The sequence below is a fragment of the Nycticebus coucang genome, chromosome 9 (genome assembly GCF_027406575.1).
Source record: "Nycticebus coucang isolate mNycCou1 chromosome 9, mNycCou1.pri, whole genome shotgun sequence".
In the NCBI taxonomy this organism is placed as follows: domain Eukaryota; kingdom Metazoa; phylum Chordata; class Mammalia; order Primates; family Lorisidae; genus Nycticebus; species Nycticebus coucang.
The window spans coordinates 109,062,583-109,077,516 of NC_069788.1; the positions used below are offsets into that span (position 1 = coordinate 109,062,583).

General features: G+C 45.9%; 1 protein-coding gene across 3 annotated transcripts in view; it reads right to left on the bottom strand.

Annotated features, from left to right (window-relative positions):
- Nucleotides 1-1,180: 1,180 nt before the first annotated feature.
- The window catches only part of GPATCH2L (G-patch domain containing 2 like), a 143,658-nt gene continuing 129,904 nt past the window's right edge, over nucleotides 1,181-14,934 (bottom strand). The window contains exons 10-11 of one of the 3 annotated variants that reach the window (XM_053601944.1): nucleotides 3,441-3,567; nucleotides 1,181-1,509 (exon numbers count right to left, since the gene is read on the bottom strand). In XM_053601944.1, coding sequence (XP_053457919.1) covers nucleotides 1,329-1,509; nucleotides 3,441-3,567 — 308 coding nt within the window. In that variant the 3' untranslated portion in view covers nucleotides 1,181-1,328. Of the gene's footprint in view, nucleotides 1,510-3,440; nucleotides 3,568-14,934 lie in introns of those variants that run through there. The other 2 variants (XM_053601943.1, XM_053601948.1) reach the window with 2 other exon arrangements.

The following is a 14,934-nucleotide window of genomic DNA, read 5'->3' on the forward strand; positions in this document are numbered from 1 at the left end:
ATGTGGTCTTGGTTCCAGACCACGTGACTCGCCCACCCCACTCCTCACACCGCTCTGTCTGCTATGCACTGAATGTTTGTGTCTCCCCAGATCGTGTATGTTGAGACTCGTCCCCAGTGTGTTAGTATTCAGAGGCGGTATCTTTGGTAGGTAATTAAGTCATGAGGATGGATCCCTCACAATGCGATTCCTACCCTTAAAAGAAGAGAGGCAAGTGAGCTTCCTTCTCATTCTCTCTCTCTGACGTATGTGGACACAACAAGTAGGTAGAAATCTGTGAACCAGGACAAGGGTCATCCCTAGAATCCACCCATGCTGCACCCTGATCTCTGACTTCTAGAACTGGGAGAAAGAAACGTCTGTGTTTGCACTCCCGGGTCCGTGGTACTGGCCTCCGTGGTCTGAGCTGCCAGAGATGGTGTCTTAATAGCAATCCCAACACCATCATTGAATCCTACCCTGCCCCTTTAGACTTCTCACAGTTGCCACACTCTGACACCACGCGCTTTCCAAAGTCACCTTTCTTCATATTCATCTGTCTTGAGCTCATGAGCTGGCCTCGCTGACCCTAATTCTGATGAGACCACTGAGATCCTCCCTCCCACCTACCACGACTTCTAGATCCCATATCATACACTCCCACACCACCCCAAAGGGATGTCCACTGCCCTGACAAGCAGCCCCCCTTAGAAGAGAGGATTTTCTCTGCCCCATCCTCGGGACAGAAGAAGAGGCCAGAGGCTCAGAGGAGGGAACAAGAGAAAGATGGAGACGGAGGAGTAGACACACGGGAGACCGTGTGCTCCAGGGGGCTATAAATTCCCTTCTAATTCCAAATAATTCCGATTACACGGATGAGTAGTTTTCAATCAGGGAGATAATCTCAGAGATAGATGGCAGGATAATTGTTCGTAGCGCTGGTGTAAATATTGTGTCGTTTCTATTAATCTCCGCGAATCGGCTGTCAGAGGTGTCACTCATTCATCACGACAAATTAAAAATAAAATTTTAAGAGAGAAAGGCACGGCTGGGGGTGGGGTGGGAGAGGCTGGGGTTGCTTCAGGAACTGTGAATAAGAGGGGGAGGTGTTGCCTGCAAGCTGTTACCAGGAATAAATCTGGCTTACGGATTTAATATATTTATTTATGAAAGCAAATGGAAACGAGGGCTGTAGATCTCTATTAAGAGCTTCCCTGTAAGAGAGTGCACACGTGTGGGCACGTGCGTTCACACAGGCAGTGATGCGGGATACGGGACTGAGGCAAAAGGTGTGGGCTGTCGCCCAAGGCAAAACCTCTTCAAGCCCATCTGACTGCAGCATGCCCCTCCTAGGGCAGGTCACCTGTGTGAAGCGCCCCCAGGCCCTCCCAGCCACCGAGGGATGGTGGTGGGAAGACCAGAGTGATATGGGAGAAGCAGTAACTGGACTCCCACTGGTGTTCCTGAAACTGGCTGGTGGCCTTGCAGGAGGAGGAGCATAAATCCAGAGTGAAGGCTCTAGAGAGACACCTGGGGGGTAAGAATAAGAGCTCAGTCCTTTGTCTCTCTCTCCTTGTCTTCCATGAGAAGGCACACATTTCCCAGGCCCTCTCCCCCTGCCCCAGCATTCCTTCCAGGTCTAACCACCCACTGCAGCAGAAGCAGTAAAACACCAGTGGCATTTGTGGCATTTTGCCACCGTGTAAGGCATATCCTCCAGGATCAATGAGAGATGACCAATCCTACTCTTTGTATATGCATTTATACCAGCTGTCCACCCACACCCACTTCCAAAGCAGAAAGATGGCAGGTTTGTGGGAGTTAGTCCTTGGTTCCCAATACAGTAGTCTGGCACAAAAAATACACACAATCCACTCATGTTTGTTGGGTGAATGAGTGAGGGAGTGGGTGACCAATGGAAATCAGGGTGAAACTAAAATGAGGTGGCATAGTGAAGTCAGGAATAAATTTAGTGCCAAGAAATACATGACAGAATTCTGGCACAATTACTTGAGATGGGAAGAAAATTTGGAGTTATGTGTTCCAAAGACAAAGCAAAGAAGGACATCTCCTTCCCTACAAGATTCACAATGTTCCTAAGATTGTGTTCCTTGGCTGTTTTGATAGAAGCCAGGTAAGGCCTGGGAGAAATTTCTCCCAAGGCCTCATCAAGAGGGTATCATGCTGTATGTAGAGTATACTATTCAGCCATTAAAAATGATGGAGACTTTACATCTTTTATGTTTACGTGGATGGAGCTGGAACATATCTTTCTTAGTAAAGTATCTCAAGAATGGGGAAAAAAGTATCCAATGTATTCAATACTATTATGAAACCAATATATAAACACTTACACATACATACGAATGATAAAACACAAATATAGTGTAGCAAGTGGGAGGGGAGAGGAAGAAGGGGGAGGGGAGGGGGAGGGCAATTGGTGGGAGGAGGGAGGGCATTTGGTGGGATCTCACCTAATGTGCACAACGCAAGGGTACATTTCAAAACAACTAAGAGTGGTTTGGTGCCTGTAGCTTGGTGGTTAGGGCACTGGCCACATGCACCGAGGCTAGTGGGTTTGAACCTGGCCAGAGCCTGCTAAGCAACAACAACAACAAAAACCCTAAGAGTTAATTATAAATGTCTTACTACAAAAAATAAGTAAGAGAGGTGATGGTTATATCAATTAGTTTGATTTAAGCATTCTGTATTGTAAATCAAATCATCACATTGTACCCCATAAATGTATACAGTTTTATTAATAAAAATTAAATTAAAAAATATTTGATTAAATAAAAGATGCCAAAATAAAAAAATTAAAAATTAAAATTAATAAAAAAATTTAAAAAGAAGGAGGTACCACGTGATAAAGCAAGTTCCTGTGGGTCTTTTCCCTTGGTTTCATTGGTTTCCTTGGAGAAGAATCTTCTGCACCCAAATCTGACCTCTAGAGCTCTGGGAGCCAACTATATTAATTTTCAGTGCAGAAACTTTCACATAGTGTTCCTGTTTCAGTATGGGATCACTTCCCTCAGCCATGTCTAGAGTTGTGTGTCCAGAGACTTTTTGACTCAGTTTCTCTAGAAAATGAGCCTCCTTCCTTTTGCTGGGGTAGGGAGGGGAAACTTGTTATCCCCCATGGTAAGATATGGTAGAAGAAAGGGTAGGAGATTGTTTAATGGCTACTTTTCCAAATTTAATCCTGTTCTTTTGTTTTTAGTTCCATCTGTCCTCTCATTTTCAAGATCCCTGGTGCCTCTAATATCTCAGCCTTCATATAATAATTATATATACGTATCCCCCACAACCAACATGGCAGAAAGAATGCTGTATGTTTGCCATTGTGTTTTCTCTTCTGAGACACGGGGAGACTGCATTTCCTGGATACTCTTGTAGTTAGGTGGGGACCATGTCACTGAATTCTCATGAAAAGGATGTAAATCTCTGTGAATCCTGCTTACCTGCTCTCCAATCCCCTCTCAACCTTAAGAAGGAAAGGAAAAATCTGAGAGACCACTGAGGTGCCAGGTGGAAGCAGCCTGGATCCCAGAGTCCCTTTTGAGAAGAACCACCTGACCCACACTGGACCTGTAAAGTGAACACAAAGTCAACCTTCATTGTGTTTAATCCTTATGAACTGAAGTCTTATTTGTCATTGAGTCGTGCCCTGGAATATCCTGACTAATACATCTGCTTTTGATAGCACACCTCAGTAAAGCCAGGGGCATATGCCATATAGTCAAAACACACTGCTCTGGGGTGTTTCTAGCTTGACCCAGGGTGCATGTTAGACATCAGACAGTCCCCCAGGGGAATTACTCTTTAAAATCAAAATTTTTATGAGTTTGCCAGTTAAATCTTTGGTGTCGTATTCCTGAGCGAGAATTTGTAATATAGATATTGCGCTTTCACCATTGAAACGTATGCTTTGAAAATGAGCTGAGAAATGTGGCTAACGTTTTCTTACTGAAATGAAGTTGCAGACCACCACGCTGCCTGAATAGAAGCACAGCTGTGGGGCCTCTAGGAAACAGTAGACTAAGGGAGTCAGTCAATCAGGGCCAGGGTATCCCTCCATCAACCGTTCTAGAATTTCTCTAAGGCTAGCACAGGAAGGTAGAGGCCCCAAGATGGACAGTCATAGTGGATATCTGTGATTTATCTGCCCGGCAGTTATTCCCTCTTCCTTTGGTAAGAATCCCTACTTTTCCTCTGCTGAACCTCCTCTCCTTCTTCCTACAAATGTTGGTTAATGGCCTGGACTTCCACCACCACCACCCCCAGGACATGTGACCAGGTCTGGCCAGTCAGCACGCTGTGTGTTCTGCAGGACATAGTGACGGGTTCAGGATGACCAGGAGCTATGAGAAAAAACCCTCGAAATTTTGCTGAAATTGTAAGGAAAGGAGTGCCTCCCCTGGGGTTGTTAAATTGAACGAACATGAGCCTGGGGCTGCTGAAAACCCTGTTGTCACCATGAGGGGAACAGTTTCCTCTGGAATGAAGCTAATCTAGAGGAAAGCAGGGCCCAGGGGTAGAGAAGGATCTTTCAGCCCAGCTGTGGCTCATTGCAAATTCCAAAGACATTCTGGATTAGTGAATGGAAATAAAGAGCTTGAATAAGAAGCGAGAAGCTAGGTGCACTTGATACACTCAGACCCCAAAGGTTTCCCACCCTTTCTCTTCAATTCCCTCAAAACTAATCGTGCGAGTGAATATCTACAGAAGACCAGATGCCTGGCATCTCCATTATGCCTCTTGTTGGTATGAGGTTTGTTTGTTTTAACCAGACTCCCCTTGGCATTTAGAGAGAGCATCCAGGAATATAATGGAGGTAGACCATTGAAGATAGTCACCTTGTACAGGGAGAGGAGGTAAAGCCTCCAAATCCTATAATTTCACTGCTACCCAAGATTCTTAACTTCTCTTTCTCTCTCTGTCATTTCTAAATCAAGTAACATGCTTTAAAGACTTTTTTTCTTTATTTTCTTTTTTGAGATAGGATCTCACTCTATGTCTGGGGTAGAGTGCAGTGGTGTGATCATAGCTCACTGCAGCTTGAGCTCCTAGGCTCGAGTGTTCCTTCCGTCTTAGCCTCCTGGGTACCTAGGACTATAGATATTTCTATTTTTTGTACAAATGGGGTCTCACTATGTTGCCAAGGCTGGTCTTGAACTCCTGTTTTCAAGTTATCATCCCACCTTGGCCTCCTAAAGTGCTAAGATTACAGGTGTGAGCCACCACCCCAGGCCTCAAATAACTTCTGTTTTAAAAGTAGTAGTAATTATAGTGACAACTACCAACTTCTGCCATCTACAATTATGGAGTGCTCACTATGAATCAGACCCATACTTCTCACAATAAGCCTATGAAATTGGTTTTCCATTTTACAGATGAAGAATCAGTGTTCATGTAACTTTAACTTTCTCAAGGTCTGTCTGCTCGTAAGCCATGTAGTTAAAATTTTTGTAACAGCTGTACAGAGGTATAATTTACATACCATAAAATTTACCCATTTTAAGTGTACAATCTAATGATTCTTAGTAAGTTTACAAAGTTGGACAATCCTCACCACCATTCAGTCCTAGAGCATTTCCACCTCCTTAAAAAGATCATACGTGTACTGTGACCATTTGTAGTCACCCCCTCTCCTTCCTTCTCCAGCCCCAGGCAGCCACTAATCTCCCTTCTATAGATTTGCCTTCTCCGAATCTTTCATCTAAATAGAATCACATAATATGTGTTTTTTTGCATCTGGCTCCTTCCACTCAGCATAATGGTTTCGAGGTTGCCCTATGTTGTAGCACGTATTAGTGCTTCTTTCTGATTATGGTCAACTACTAGTCCATCGTATGGACATACCATGTTTCATTTATTCATTTGTCAGTTGGTGGACAGTTGGATTATTTCCTCTTTGGGGCTCTTATGAGTAATTCCATTATGAACATTTGCATACATGTCTTTGTGTGGATAAATATTTTCATTTCTATTGAGTATACACCTAGCAGTAGAATTGGTGGATCTGAGTTAGGATTTGAGTTCTAGTCCATCTGACTCCAAAGCCTTAACTCACTACCTATGTTCACGCCCTTGCTTTTCTCTTAAAATCAGCCTCCAAACAGCTCAAAACCTTAGCCAAGACATTCCCTTCCACTCGTCACTCTACCCTACCTAGGGAAATATTACGCTTTCTCGTGGCTGAGACACTGAGAAGCCATACTCAGTGCTGGGTCCCTGGAAGTAGGCCATCCTTTTCAAACACAGAGGGAAGAGAGACTTCAGCTAAGGGGCCATAGGCCCCAGCTCCCTTCATCGGCAACTCCATGCTTCTGGGATGTTCCAGCACAGGTGACACTTGTCCTCTGGCCATGCCTAACCTCCACCCCAGTCAAAGGGCAGAGTGATGACTGTTTCCTCTCACCACCTTGCTTCCTCCATATCTTCCAAATGGAAGTGACACTTTGAGACTGGCAAAAAACACGGGGGAGTAGAAGGAAGAACACGTGGCTGACAGACACCTGCTGTCATGGGCTGTGCCTCCTCGGGTCAGGTTTAGGATCAACACTGCTTCTTTCTATGCATGATGACAAACTCTCAATGGAGCCTTTGATAGCAGCCCAGTATCTGTCATCATGGTGTCTGCCCTGCAGGAAAGACCTAGGGGATGTAAGCCCTGGGAGAGAACAGTGTGGCTGCTGGGGCAGGGGTAGAAAGGGGCCTACAGAAGAGAATTGTCTATCTTCCCCACCAGCCTGTAGGCTTCTTGAGGGCAGGGACTGCTTACCACGCCTACAGGACCAACACATAGCACAGCAGCTCCTTTGGAAATATTGGTGGAGCAAACAAATGGGCGAGAGAATGAATGACTATCTGGGTAGCTTCAGCAGGGGTAAGTTCCAGTGAATTCAACAGGGGACCAAACAATGGGCCATATCCCAGACAGTTGGGAATGTCCCAGCTTCAGGGTTGAGTATTTCTTCAGAACACACAAGACGTGGGAAGAGTAGAAGGAAAGGATCAGCTGCTTCTGCTCATGGCCCCACTGGTGAAAACAGGCCTGCAGCCTAGGGCACCACCGACCTCCGGACCTCTCTGCTGCTCCTGGCGCTGCCGCTTTGTGCTGCAAGACTGGGTGCAGATCTAAAATGTGGACACCCTCCATCTGAGTCAGACCATAGTATAATTGGCAGGGCCTCTCTGAGCCTCAGTTTCTTTGTATGTATAATAGGAATAAGAATACTTCCTACACCCAGTTATTATGAAGGTTAAACAAGTTGCTGTAGGTGACACACCAGGTATACTGCCTGAATGTATGAGCACCTGTCCCTCCCCTGCCCCACAAGGCTGCCCTTCTCTCTCTAGGATCTGAGACTATAACATTCACTCACCTGACACTCATCCTTCCACCCCAGCACATCCTAACTCTACCATAGAACCTCCAACCCATTCTCCTTGGCGTAGACTCCCTCCCAAAGCCTAGGCATCTTGTGTCCATTGTACAGTGCTTTTGTTACCTTTCTAGAAGCCTACCTCTTCCCCGTGGTTAGAATCAGGTGTGGCTTACAACACCGATGCTTACAAGTCCTAGATGCTGGAGCTGTAAATGCCAGCTTCAGCTCTCCCCAAGAGCACCCTCCAGCGAGCCTTGACCACCACCATAGTCATTACTATTGCCACAGCTTCTTGGGCACATTTCACTCTGCTATGCTAACAGTCATTAATGTGAGGAACACATCTCCATGAAGTGGGCAGGCGGCTCACCCAGAACTCAGATGGTATCTCTTCAGGTGATTCTGTACTTTTCAAAAATACCAGTGAATGAGCATTTTTCCAAATATCAAGTGGTAAAGGCAGTGGCACTGTGCCCTGCTCAGTCTGAGAGTCTTTGTCCTCCATCAGCTTGAGGAAAGCCTTGGCTTACCAGCCTCCCCCATATCTGAGGCTTGGTGATGAGTGGTAAGTGATGAGTCGATTAGATATCTTATGCTCCACCCAAGTAGTGGAGCTGTCACTCCCATGTGATACCCTTTCTATTTCGATCCAACATGGGAAATCCCACTGGGTGCCTTCCTAGGGGTAGAGGGTGTCTACCCATTGTGGGGGGAATCCCCCATGAGTGACACCTTAGGGAAAGGGAGCACCTGACCAGCATCGATGAAGTTAAAGAGCCCATTTCTGACTCTTTAGCAAATTTTAACAGTGGGCAGGAACATAACTCCACATGGGCCCATCAGACACCACTGGATGCCACCGAGAGTTATCACATAAGACAGCAAGTCCAGGTGCAGACAAAGCTCCACCTCTCTGCTACTGTTCTTTCTGATATAAGCTATGGTAAAGTCACATAAAGCACTGTTTTTCTATGGCCCAACCTTTCCACTCCTAGGTATTTACCAAAAGCAATGAAAAAAAATATGTCTACAAAAAGACCTCAATGCAAATGTTCACAGAAGCTCCAAACCAGAAACTGTTCAAATGTTCACCGGCTCAAACTGGATATGTCCATGCAATGGAATTCTATTCAACAACAAAAAGGAACATACGCTGAGTTGGGTGAATCTCATGATCATTAGGTGAGTGACAGAAGTCAGATCCAAAATAAATAGTGTAAGATTCCATTCACATGAAATCCAAGACCAGACAAAGCCAGCCTACAGTAGCAGAAGTCAAAACCCTGGTTGTCTAGAGGCAGCGGGGACAGGGGAGTAACTAAGATAGGGGACCAAGGAACTTTCTCCACCCTGAAAAAGAGTGAGACTCCATCTCTACAAAAAATAGAAAAATTAGTCCAGTGTGGTGGTGGGCTTTGTGTGCCCAAAGCCCCGACACCTCCACTCTGAACTAGCCACCCAGTACACTAAGGACCCTGGCAAATCTTCTGCTATGTTTGCACAGACACGTGGCAGACACATAGCCTTGTAGTCCCAGATACTTGGGAGGCTGAGGCAAGAGGATCGCTTGAACCCAGGACTTTGAGGTTGTGAGCTATGATGAGGCAACTACACTTTAGCCTGGGTGACAGAGCGAGACCCAGTCTCAAAAAAAAAAGAAAGAAAGAAAGAAAAGAAAAGAAAAACAAACTTTCTGCAGCTCTGGACATTGTGCACGTCCTCTGTACAGGGTGGCAGTTTCATTCCTAGGTGTATACCTTGCCATAATCCATTGAATTGGCCTTAAGATCTGTGCCTTTTACTGTATATAATTATACCTGAAATTGTTAAAAAATATATATCAGTTAAAAAGAAAAAGAATAAAAGCTAGAAGCTGCTCTTCTCTGGGGCTTAGAAGGTCACACTACTCTCCCTCCCCTCATAGGTGTGGCAACCCCACAGCCCCTCCTGGCCCTCCTCCCACGACCTGCTCTCTCTCTCCCCCCTCAGGCAAGTCCCTTTATCCTCAGCTTCCAGCCCTATCACCCTTCCCTGCCTGGTGACAGAATTCTCTCTGCAGGCTCCCAGTGCAGCAGAAAGGAACCAGAGAAACCTCTCCAGGTCCATAGGAACTGCTGGGCTTTGGTTACAGCTGTTCCGTTTAAGCTGCCCATCTGTCAGGAGCCCCGAAGGGTGGAGAAGGTAGCTCATGTCTTTTGGTCTATCACATCCCTCCGGGAAAGAGAAAGACCCATTTGTTTTGGTCTAAACTGAAAAAGGCAGCTGAAATTCCAACTGCCTGCAGAGAAGGATGAAGCGTTTGGAATTTAATTGGGGTGAGCTGGGGCCAAGGGGAGCTTTTCCCTAAGAGTGGGGGAGAAAAAACACAAGCTTTGAGGCAGAGACTTGTGTTCAAATCCCAGCTGTGCCACTTAACCAGGTGTGTGCCTGCGAGCAGGAGGCAGTCTGAGGTTGACTCACTCATCAGCTGGGACGGTGATGGGGAGGAAGGGATGCTGGAGAGTGAGTATATTAAGCAGGTACCCAAAGCCCCGACACCCCCACTCTTAACTGGCCACTGGTACACTAAGGATCCTTGAGAATCTTGTGCTATGTTGGCATAGACACAGTGGCAGACGTGTAGAGCAGTTTGGGCATGTGTGTTCATTACCTTTGCATAAAGGGAGAGCAGGGAAAGTCCTCACCTTTCTTTGTACCTCAGGCTAAATGTCAGGTCCTCAGAGGGACCTTCCCAGACCTTTTGAAAGCCAAATTAAATGTGATAGCTCATGACTGTAATCCTAGCATTCTGGGAGGCCGAGGGAGGAGGATTACTTGAGCTCAGGAGTTCAAGACCAGTCTGAGCAAGAGGAAAACCCCCTCTCTACTAAGAATAGAAAAAACTAGCCAGGCACACACCTGTAATCCCAGCTACTCAGGAGGCGGAGGCAAAAGGATGGCTCTAGCCCAAGAGTATGAGGTTACCCTGAGCTATGATGACACCAGTGCACTCTACCCAAGGCAACAGAGTGAGACTCTGTCAAAAAAAAAAAGAAAGAAAGAAAACCAAATTAAATACCCCTCCCATATTCACCCTAAAGCATATTTATCGCAAATGATTATTATATATTTACTCAGACTCGTTTATTTTGTGTTTCCCTCACTCCCTAAGCTACAAACCCCACGAAGGCAGAGAAGGTCTGCGCCCCTTGCCCACTATTTTCAGTAAATACGCAACACAGTACATGCCACGTATCAACTGTTTAATAAATATTTGTGAGTGAACAAACTCATGTCTGTAGTAAAAATAGTTTGAAGCTTATTCTCCCCAATAACAGGGCTTCCCCAGATCCCAGAATCTGGGATGTGATGAAGTCTAGTAGGTAGCATTATCTTGCTAAACATACAAAATGTTTCGTGTTCACAGAGACCATCATGAAAGTGAAATCACAGAACTTTATTGCTGGTGGGGGTCTAGCAAGAAACCAGCATCTCACACAAACATTTTTCATTCAAACAACCTGTATCTGTAAGGGGCACATGCCCATAACAGAGCATATGCCTTTTATTTTTTTTTTAATTTTAAAACTCAATAAATCATTCCTGATATCTTTAATGGAGATTAAATTAAATTAATACTATCAGCTTTTTTTTTATGCAGTTCACATTTTCAATATTTATTTTAAAGTAGTTCGAGGTCTGTAAAATCCAGTGCTTTGAAATAGTCTAGGGCTTCAGGGTTAATTTCCATATTAATTTAAGCTATAAACATGATGAGGAAGTAAACTCACTGCCAAAAAATACATACAAATGCATTTTGAAATCAAAGGTGCATTTGGCATTATCAGTGGATATAGATTTTTAAGCCAAAGGAGTCCTCAATTGATATGGGAGGGGGGGGATATAAAATTATTTCATTTTTACTAGTTAAATTTTTATGGAGGTCATCTTTTGAAGTTTCACGATAACCCTATTCATCAGCAACTTCCCTTTCTTAAAATCATTCTCTGTGACTCATATCTTCTGAGAAACCTATTCTAAGCACTCTTTAAGGAAAGTAAACTCAGATGTCACCCTTGAACTGCTGGCCCCATGAATTCTCACTCCAGGACACTGTAGCTCTGAGCTGAAGATGTGTAAAGTCCCCAAACAGAGAGTGAGCTAACTTCTGCTCACCAAGATCTTTGCTCTGGCTGGATAACTCCTGTCCAGCCAAGCTCCTGAGCCTTGCATCACTAATGCCCAACAACGTTTCTTTTTGAGTATTCATTATATATAGGGCACTGTCCTGAGAACTTCTGATACATGATCTTAGCTCCATGAGGTTGATCACTTCTTTAGCCCCACATTGCACATGAAGAAACTGGAGCCCAGCAAGGTTAAATAATGTGCCTAAGGTCACACAGCAACAAAGTGGCAGAGCTAGGCAGACTATCTCCAGGCTGGTCTCTTAATTGCTCCACTCTGCTACAATGAGCTGAGCAATCTCTGAATTTAATGTTCTGGGGTGTAGCAGTCTAGAAATGTATTTGCAAAGAGGAACAAAGAGAAGGATCCAGGCACATCTGTCTTCACTTATACAGCTGAACTCGTCCCGGAGAGGAGAAATGGGAGATGGCAGGAGAGTCACCCAGGAGGGCCACATGAAGTGAATTGCACCTGCTGTGTCTCCCTGCTCTCTCTTTCCCAGTTTCTTCCTCCCCAGCCCCAGGGTCCTTGTTAACACCTGATGTTCCCCAGCATCTGAGCCTTACTACACTTGCAGCATGTCCAAAGTGCAACCAACTCTACATAGCCTCCCATCTCTGTAATTGGCTGAGCGCCTACGATTTCTTAAAGCTGCGTCAGTTGTTGAAGAGGCTAGCAGCTAAATCCCTTCCCTGAAGAAGATGAGTACGACAGGATAGTGGAGGAAAGGAGTGGGTTTGGGAGTCATATCAGTACTTGAATCTAGATCTCAATTAACCAGCTACTTGATTTGATTTACCCTCTCCGAGTCTCCGTTTTCTTATTGTGAACATGAGGATAAGACCCACCTCTTAGGGATAAAGCATAGATCAACATACGATGAAGGGGAAGGTGCTGGAAGGGACATTTCTCATCTTCCTTCTCTGCTTCCTGTGCTTCCTCTACAACAGTGCTTTGGTTTTCTGCAGGGAGTCGCTATCCCGCTCTTGGTCTACTCTACATGGTCCAATTAGGCCCCTCTACCTTCGTCTAGGGTGGGAGAATCCGAAAGCCAAAGCGTGTCCATTGGGCTCTCAGCAATGGGCTTAGTGACGGCACATGGTTGGGTCTGGGCCAAGGAGAACTGGTGCCAGGACTTTCCCTGGCACCACTGGGACAGAAGACTTCTTTCTGTTCTCTGGGGCAGCCAAGTTGGAATACTACACATAAGTGGAGAGCTGTGGCAGCGTCTTGCCACAACAGAAGGGAGGTTTCTTAGGATGATGTCAACACAGAAGAAAATGGGCCAAGGGAGGGAGAGGGCAAGGTCCCAGACAACCTGGGCTACCTACATCCAGCTGTAACAAGTTGATCACCTCCCACTTTCACCTGCTACCCGTGATAAGTTCTCTCTTTGGCTTTATCCACTGTGAGTCGGCTACTGTTATGGGCTAACATGTGCCCCCCAAATTAAAATCCCCAAAACCCCAGAATGTGACTGTGTTTGGAGATAAGGACTCTAAAGAGGGACAGGCCTTATTCTAATCTGGTGTGTCCTTACAAGCAGAGGAGATCAGACACACAGAGACAATGGGGAGTCACACAGAGCATGTGAGGGCGCAGTAAGAAGATGGCTGTCTGCAAGCCAAGGAGGCCTCAGAAGAAACCAAACCTGCCAGCACCTGGACTTGGACCCTTCCAGAACGGTGAGAATTTAAATTTCTATTGCTTAAGCCACCCAGTCTGTGGTATTTTATCATGGCAGCTAGTAAACTAACACAGCTACCAAATGAATCTTTCTGGCAATCTATGGGAGAACCTTGAATGGAAACTTTTCAATACTGGATATGAATATATCAGGGGTTTTTGAAATGGGAAAGAAAAGGGTGGTGAAGTGGTCACACAGGGCTTGGCTAGGGACAAAACCTGGGCTGTCCTTTAAAGAAACAGTAGAATAGAATTGAAGAGCAGATAGGGCATTCAAGTGGAATGGACAGCCCAGCTGGGAATAAACATGATAGGCTTGGGAGAGAAAATCGCAAAGTTAATTCTCGCCCACAGTGGTTGGGAGAGAAAAAGAAAACTGGATAAACATTGAAGGGCCAAATTACGGAAGTTCTTAAAAGCCAAACTTGAAATGTACATTGTAAAGGATGAGAATCCGTTGTTGGTTTTAGGGTAGGGAAGTGACAGCTTAAAGGTAGCATTTAAAGAAACTTAGCTGCCTGTAGAGACAGGAATAGACCAAAGTTAGGGAAACCACCTTGGAAACATGGATCCCTGTGAGATTCCCAGGGAGAGGTGAGAGGGGAGGAGGTGACCCACCCACCTGCTGGAGACAAGGTTCTACTGGCAAAGTGCCGTATTTTGCCATGTATAGTGCACACGCATGTTTTGGGCCCAAACTTTCAGGAAAAAAAAAATCTTTCATTTTAATTTTTTAAAGGAGGGCAGAAGAGGCCACACATTGGCCCCCATTTCTCTCAAAAGAGGTATGAAGGCCAGCGTGGTGGCTCCCATCTGTGATCCTAGCACTCTGTGAGGCTGAGGCAGGTGGATTGCCTAAGTTCAGGAGTTCGAGACCTGAGCAAGAGTGAGACCCCATCTTTAAAAATAGCCAGGCACTGGAGGGTGGAGCAAGATAGCGGCTGAGTAACAGCTTCCCTGCAACTGGGCATGGTGAGTCTGGGGAGATAAGACTCCAGGCATCTCTGGCTGGTGGGATCTGCCTATAATTATCCCTTTGAGGATACAGGGAGTCGGCAAGAGAGGATACAGGGAGTCGGCATGTGTTCAATTGACCTAATCCTGCCGGCAACTGTAAGTACAAGCAGCAGTGAGACTGCAAACCAGAAAGGCCTTACCTGTGAACTGTTTCAGTGTTTTTGGACTTGGCAGTCAGTTGAACTGCCTTGGGGAGAGCTTGAGCAGGAGTGCAGAGAACTTTGGGCATTGTCTAGGGCCCCGGACTGAGCCACTGAGCTGGGCCACAGGGAGCAATTGTGAGAGAACTATCCTGGCAAGATCCACCTTCAGGGTCCCAGAGCAAAGATCAGGCCAGGAGCTAGTAACCTACTGACTGAGCAGCCTAAAGGCAGGGACTGAGCTTAACCCTTAGGGGCAGAGTGAGACTGGTTTTGACACACTGGAGCCTCAGGCTATTGCCCTGGGTAGAGTGCCTTGGCATCACAGTTCATAGCAACCTCAAACTCCTGGGCTTGGCACCGCCCAGATCTCCATAAGAGCTGCACCACAACGCCCAACCCATGGCCCATGCCCACCGGGCTTCCGCATGCCCTGATCAAAAACTGCGGGAGCCGCACAACCCCACATCCTCCATCCTGTATCCTCCCTGCCTCCACATTGGCCCGCTCATCTGGCCAGGGATACTGGTAGCTGCGTGCCCTCTGGAGCCCTC